Source organism: Solanum tuberosum, unplaced genomic scaffold (assembly GCF_000226075.1).
Source record: "Solanum tuberosum cultivar DM 1-3 516 R44 unplaced genomic scaffold, SolTub_3.0 scf00498, whole genome shotgun sequence".
Lineage (NCBI taxonomy): Eukaryota > Viridiplantae > Streptophyta > Magnoliopsida > Solanales > Solanaceae > Solanum > Solanum tuberosum.
The window spans coordinates 124,115-131,693 of NW_006239463.1; the positions used below are offsets into that span (position 1 = coordinate 124,115).

The window sequence follows — 7,579 nt, forward strand, 5'->3', positions numbered from 1 at the left end:
TGTTTATGCGAGGTAGAAGAACTTTGTAGAGGAGTCAGATTAGCTGAAGATGATGTCGTTGCCGCCACCACGAACGTCTCTTAATCTTCCCTCTGATGACTGTTTTAAAAAGTGTTGTTGTCACACTTCTAGATATTTAATTATTTTTTTTAGCTTTACTTTTAGTTTTGCTTTGTTTTATTTGTTTTAAAGGGCTGGGTCTGTTTTTAGGTTAGCCTATGTCTATTTGATTTGGAAATAAAAGACTCTCTAAGCCTCAAACTTTTTTTTGTAAAAAAGAGTTTAATAATTACTTTGGTCAGGTCATCGACATCAACTTATTTTGAGTACATCCATGGGAGGGAGGAGGGGAGGGGAGGGGGGGGAGGCGGTAAAATCAAAATTTTAAAAAGGCGTGAAAATATTTTTAACTTGACTTGATATACACATGCAACAAACGTGTCAAAAACTAATTTATCGTAAAATAAGGACTTATATTATTAAAAATGTCAAAACTTAATATATTCAATAAATCTAAATGTTTTTCTTAAACGATGCTTCTTTAGAAAGAGGAAAAAGATCGAGTCTTAAATAAAATAACATCAAATTTATCTAGGTTATCTTTCAACTTATCAATGAAAAATTTGAGCATATTTGATTTAATTCGATTTGCTATTATTATTTTTCCAATAGCAAATTTTGGGAAATTTTACTAATGAAAACTTTTCATGAGGCTCTTATTTGTCTTGAGGTTTGACTAACTTGATTTCATGTTAGAAAGTTCATTTTGAAGGATTAAATTTTTTTTTATTCTTAATCAGTGTTTAGTCGTAGTTTTGAGATCCGACTAACCTTGAGAACTAAAATGTTCTTTACAAAAACCAGTTCCATTTTACGAGCTCCGATTTGATATTTCAGTACTAGATCTATACTTAATTTTAACTGGTTGAGTGTAGTTTTATGTCACGACCCAGACCGTTGTGATTGACACCCACACTAACCGTCCGGTGGGAGAACCATTACTACAGTCCAACTAAGCAATTTAACCAAAATACTAAGCATTTAAATCTACGGAAGCAGGTTTAAATAACTAAATAAATAATACGGAGTCCACATAAACTCCTAAAGTTCAACTAACATTTAACAACTAATGTGGAAATTAACCCCTACAACCTGAAAGTCATTGTACCAAAACTCTAAAGTTCAACAAGTCTAAGAAAGAGGGGTACAACCCCAACTAAACATAAAACAACTACTAAAGCAATGTCCAAGTCCGAACATAATGGACTAAAGAAACAAAACGAAGGATCCATGGCAGCCTGAAAGAACTGGCTCACCCTTGAATCCGGTCTTAATCAGTTATCTCCTTGTTGAGGTCTGTCCGTAGCCGCTTGAAGATGCCCTGTACTCAACAATGAACGAGCAAGTACAGTATCAGTACACAATCACAGTGTACTGGTAGGATCACACAACTATTCTAATAAGCGAAACATATATAAGCAGTCACAACATAGTAAACATAACATGTACAGAATATATATATATATATATATATAGACACACACACCGATTATCATTTCAGGAGCAATGTACAATTCCACATTCTCATTAATCAAGTAAATATGACAATTCAATGGTCCTCTCATAGAACCCATACCCAAACTGTTAGTTTGCCGGATCGTGACACCCGATCCCAATTAGTGTGTCGAAACGTGACACCCAATCCAATGTATGTGTCAGATCATGACACCCGATCCAATATATGTTGCGGAACGTGATACCCGATCCAATCAACACAACCACAATCACATTCACACTCATAATGTACATACTCATGCCTCATGTCGTTCCTCCTCCCAGGCTTCTAAACAGATTAAAAGGTGATGGTTTACGAACCATCCTCGAGGAGATGCTACTTTCGACAGAAGGCCTAGACGGGAAGTATTCAGAAATGAGGGAGACCCTCCGCTACCATGAATTTGAGCAGTTCACTAGGCCCCGAGGCCCTTACATTCCTACCTAGGTCCGGGAATTCTATATAGATTATGGGGAGTTGGTGCCCAAGAGAAAGAAGAAGGCTAGCGAGTTCGGACTGGTGAGGTCGGTTATGGTCAGAGGCAATGAAGTTGGGTGCCGAAGTGAACATATTAATACTATATTGAATAGACCGCTGCATTCTTCACTTCCTTACGAGGGATTGCCAATTACTCAGTCACTAGATGAATTGAAGGGTTGGTTGGCCTCTCTGATTTCTGACACCACCCCAAGGTGGATCAAGGCGGGGGGCCTTATTGAGAAGAGGGACTTGAATATTGCTGCCAGGTTCTGGTTTGTCTTTATCAGCAGCACTATAATTCCATCCCAGAACAAATTCGTCTTGCGTCATCCTAAAATAGCTTGCCTTGGTTCTATCATGTCTAGGAAGCATATCGACCTAGGACTACTGATTTCACAGGAAATAGCCATGAGAGCCAAGCAAAGACAGACTTTTCTGCCATTTCCAGTCCTGATCACTGAGTTGTGCTGGCATACTAGAGTACCCCGGGATACTGCGAGGGATATTGAGTTCACCTCTTCATCCTCCACTGAAATTCAATGTATTGAGGCCGAGTACATACGAGAGGAGGTGGACAGAAGGAGAGCAGCTCTGGCAGACATCTCTCCAGAGGTTTATGTTGACTCGTTACCTACAGAGGCATCTTCGCCAACTCTGGCCTCTGGGCGTTCAGGTACATCCGATCCTTCCTCTTCTTCACAGGCGCCAGGTGTTTCCTCCTCCTCCCAGCCTGTCAGGATTACTCAGGCCATGATCCTGAAGATGGGGCATTTGGCCCAATCAGCTGACATGCGGGTGACCCGACTCAAGAGATCTATCTTAGGGATGATCGAGAGAGCCATACTTGTTGCACTCACCCCCCTCCAGACTTTTGTTGATGTGTTGATTGTGAGAGCCATAACTTGTGAGAGCAGACAGGGGGAAGCCTCCGAGGTAACGGCTTTGAAAGCCAAAGTAGCAGATCTGAGGAAGGACGTAGACTATCTAAAGTCTACCAACACCTGTCAAAAATCTATCCAAACACTGAGAAGCCATCCATGAATATCTCCACAAAATCTTCAACCATATCATGAAAGATAGCCATCTTGCATCTTTGGAAGTTGGTTGGAGCATTGCATAGCCCAAACGGCATTCTTTTGAAAGCATATGTCCCATACGGACAAGTGAATGTAGTTTTCTCCTGGTCCTCTGGTGCAATCACAATTTGGTTGTATCCTGAATAGCCATCCAGGAAACAATAATATTCTTGCCCAGCTAACTTGTCCAACATTTGATCAATAAAAGGAACCGGGTAGTGATCCTTTTTGGTGGCCTCATTTAATTTCCTATAATCCATGCATATTCGCCACCCTGTCACTGTCCTGGTTGGAATCAGCTCATTCTTTTCATTAGTGATCACTGTCATGCCTCCTATTTTAGGCACACACTGAACCGAGCTGACCCACTTGCTGTCTAAAATCAGGTATACAATACCTGTATCAAGCCATTTAATCTCCTCATTGCGCACCACATCTTTCATCACTGGGTTTAGTCTGCGCTGAGGTTGTACACTTGACTTGTGGCCCTCATCCATAAATATCTTGTGCATGCATAAAGCTGGACTGATGCTATGTATGTCAGCCATTTGCTAGCCTATCGCCTTTTTACTCTTCCTCAATAATTTCAGAGAGGCCTCAACTTGCACTTCAGACAAAGCAGAAGAAAGGATTATAGGTGAAGATTCATTGACACCTAAGAATGCATACCTGAGATGAGAGGGGAGAGCCTTCAACTCCAACTTTGGTGCTTCCTCAATTGATGGCTTGGAAGTGGTCCCAAGACTCTGTTTAATGGCTCCAAAAACTTGTGCATACTCACATTCGGGACATCTAGAACGCTAGTCAACTCCTAGGCTTCAGCATCTCCCTCAATGTCTTGCCCAATTAACACTTTCTCTAAAGGGTCTCAGGCTTCAACATATTTAGTTGTCGTTTCCTTATCAATGACTGTAATTGATGGCAACTCCTCATATATTACAAGTAACTTCATTGCCTTGTAGAGATCAAATACTTCTACCTTGTCATGAGCCCTGATTTCCAGTCTACCAGCTGCTACATCAATCAATGCACCACCGGTTGCTAGGATTGGGCATCCCAAAATAAATGGGACCTCTGGGTCAGGCTCAAAATCCAAGATGACAAAGTCTACGAGGAAGATTAGAGTTCCCACTTGGACTAAAACATCCTCAATAATGCCATCTGTCCTTGCTACAAAACGGTCGGCTAACTGCAACATAATGGTTGTGGACTTGGTCCTTCCTAGGCCTAACTTGAGAAGCATGGACGTAGGCATCAAGCTGATACTTTACCCCAAAATCACACAACTCTCTTGCTTCAATGCACTTACCAATTTTTATTTGGAGAGTAAAAACTCCCTGGATCTTTCAACTTAGTTGTGAGCCTATTCTGGATCCTAGAACTACACTCCTCAGTGAGTGTCACTGTTGCATACTCCGCCAATCTACTCTTGTTGGCTACAACATCTTTCACATATTCGGCATATTTAGGAATGCCATGCAACACATCAATTAAAAGACAAGTTAACATGTACTTGTTTAAGTAATTCAATGAACTTACCAAAACATTCCTCCTCCTTCTGCTTTTTGAATTTCTGTGGGAATGGAGGAGGTGGTTTTGCTTTAATTTGGTTCCTCTTTCACCCATTGCTCACTTGGTTCTGCTTCCTCTACCTATTTTCCTTTTTCTTCAGCAGCTTTTGCCTTTCGCGTTAACTCCTCCAATGGAAGACCACTACGAGTACTCACAACATTTACCTGTTTTGGGTTTGGATCAGTATTTCTGGGCAAATCCCTTGTGGTCGGGAATTCTTGGCACTAGCGAACTGCCCAAACTATTTTTCCAAATTCTGAGTCGCTAGTTGATTGTTTCAAACATCTGCGGCTAACTTAGCTTGGTCAGCCATGATTTGTTTGAGCATGTCCTCCACAGTCATATCACCTTGCTTGGCAGCCTGCTGATTACCATGACCTTGCTAGTTTCCATGGCTTTGTTGATTGTAATGTTGTCCACTACCTTGTGGCTTGTACTGGTTATATCCTATGTGTTGGTTTTGATTGCCACCCCATGAAAAGTTTGGGTGATTCCCCAGCTTGGGTTGTAGGTATTGCCATAGTTTTGGTGATTTCCTCCTCGCTGGGCATTACCTACAAAATGAACAGATTCTGGGTTTGCTCCACATACCTCAACAGTGTGATCTCCACCTTCACATATTTCACACCATGTTGGTGGTTTCTGCACCATATTAACTTGAGCTTGATGATGTCCTAGTGACATGTTGCTGAAGTGAGTAATCATCATATTCTGCATTGCTGAAATCTGTGCAGTCAGAGTTGTCACTGCATCAACTTCCAACACTCCAACAGTATTTTGTACAACCGGTTTAGCTCTTCCTCCATTCCATTCGGGATTACCTTGTGAAATTTTGTTTAGTAATGTAAACAGCTCAGCATATGTCTTCTCCAAAGCTTGTCCACCTGCAGCAGAATCAAGTAAAACTTTCGTGTTTGGTTCCAACCCTTCAATAAAGGTATGGACCAACACTTTGTTAGCTTGATGATGATATGGACAACTTAACAATAGGGAATTAATCATGTCCCAAGCTTGGTAAAAGTTTTCTCCTCCTTTTTGTTGGAAGTTTAATATGTCGCTTCTCAGCTTGGCTGTTTTCTCGGATGGAAAATACCTTATCAAGAACTTCCAGGCAAGATCATCCCAAGATGTTATGGAATTTGCGAGCTCAGAGTTCAACCATCTTTTTGCTTCCCCTAGCTAAGAAAAGGGGAATAAGGTGGGCCTCACATAATCAGAGTTCACTCCGGTTAGGGTGTACGTGTCATCGATCTCGAGGAAATTCTGAATATGCACTCGTGGGTCCTGATGAGATAGACCAGTGAACTGTCTGTTTGTGTGCAATAGTTGCACCATGTTTTGCTTCAATTCAAACCTCCCACCAGCTGCAGGTTTATGAATACTCAAGGTAACATTGGTGGTCTGTGGGATTTCCACATCTCTCACTTTCATTTCTACCATCACTGCAAGTGTGTCTTGATCCTCCCTTTCTTCTGAAGTTTCTGGTTCACTAGCGACAAGAGGAACAGGATATGTGAGTCTTTTTTGCCTTCTCCGATAATGAACAAATCTCTCTGGTTCAGCTAGAATCTCTACAAAGTCCTAGTCGTCTTCCAGTGTGAAAACTTGACACAACCTGTAAAGTGAATAGCCAAGATCAAGTTGTCAACACTTGTACAAATAATTTAGAAACTCAAAAATTGACTATCTGCCAATTTTAAAGTCCCCAAGCGGCGCCAAAAACTTGTTGTGTCCAAAAATACACGCAAGTGCACATGGCCACTCAAGTAGTACAACGACTCTTTCGAGTCGGATTATCGAACCCAAAGGACTTCAAATCAACAAATAATAACTTTGTTGTATCTAAAATAAATTACTTATGCGACACACGATTTCAGGAATTTTTTTATATCTACTAAGTGAACAATCTCAAATATTAATTACTAAAATTAAACAGTTTCCAACAAGGGAATTTCACAATTTGGGAAAATATTCCAGGGTTGTAGCATATACCGATTTCAAGCATAATCATAACTTATCCTAGCATTCGACAGGTTATCCTCATTATTGACTCACAAGGTTAATTTTATGATCATGATCTCCCGACCCCTAATCGCCTACTGCCATTAACAGCCTAACTACATCGTAGAGAGAGGATAGGCATGAACCCATGGTGGAGCATTAAGATATCATCTTGTATATTAATCAAACGTGGCATATAGGTATAAGCCTATCCTATATATGAAACACTCTAAGTTTTATACTAGAATAAACACGCTTCTCACATTCTTTGGTCTATCCCTCTATTCGTCTTCCAAGTTCAACAGCGGACAATGAGTTTATTTTAATGTTGATTGATGCTTATCGTGACTAACGAAGCTAACCTACGGTACGAGTGTCTACGATCGTCGATAATATAATAACCCAACTAAAGGTTGGGGTCGTGTCCCAAGGGAGTGGTTTTGAGAATTAATAGAAAAATAAAATTTAGTTCTAACTGGTCGTAGCTAAAGACATTAACGAGTAAAAACATAGTAAATTAAAGGGGGTGACACAAAAGTGTCAAATATCAATTGGGGGTTTTGTCACAAGTAGTAAAAAGAACAAAAATAACAAGAAAATCAAGTATGGGGAAAAGTTCTTGGGGTGTGACAGCAATACAAGTTGAGATAAATCGTTGGGTACATGCTTTCGATAGGAAATTTGCAAGATAGTAGTGACTAGGCTAAGCTTTAAATTGAAATAAGTTCCCTCTCAGGCAACTTACCCCGTTTCAAATGCGTTCCTCTCGGACACCCATTTGCCGCATGAAGGCCAGCTCACTCACTCTCTCAAGCTGAGTGTTAGGATATGGGACTAGGGCTCACCCTCTCGGGCTGAACCTCATGTCGACCCACTCCTTAGGCCATCAGTCTAG

General features: G+C 40.8%; 1 protein-coding gene across 1 annotated transcript; it reads right to left on the reverse strand.

Annotated features, from left to right (window-relative positions):
• Positions 1 to 3,662: 3,662 nt before the first annotated feature.
• LOC107058545 (uncharacterized) lies at positions 3,663 to 4,354 on the reverse strand. The gene is made up of 2 exons (XM_015304368.1): positions 4,052 to 4,354; positions 3,663 to 3,857 (listed from the first exon to the last, which is right to left on the reverse strand). The coding sequence occupies exons 1-2, from the start codon at positions 4,352 to 4,354 to the stop codon at positions 3,663 to 3,665; spliced, it is 498 nt and encodes a 165-aa protein (XP_015159854.1).
• Between the last annotated feature and the right edge of the window lie 3,225 nt (positions 4,355 to 7,579).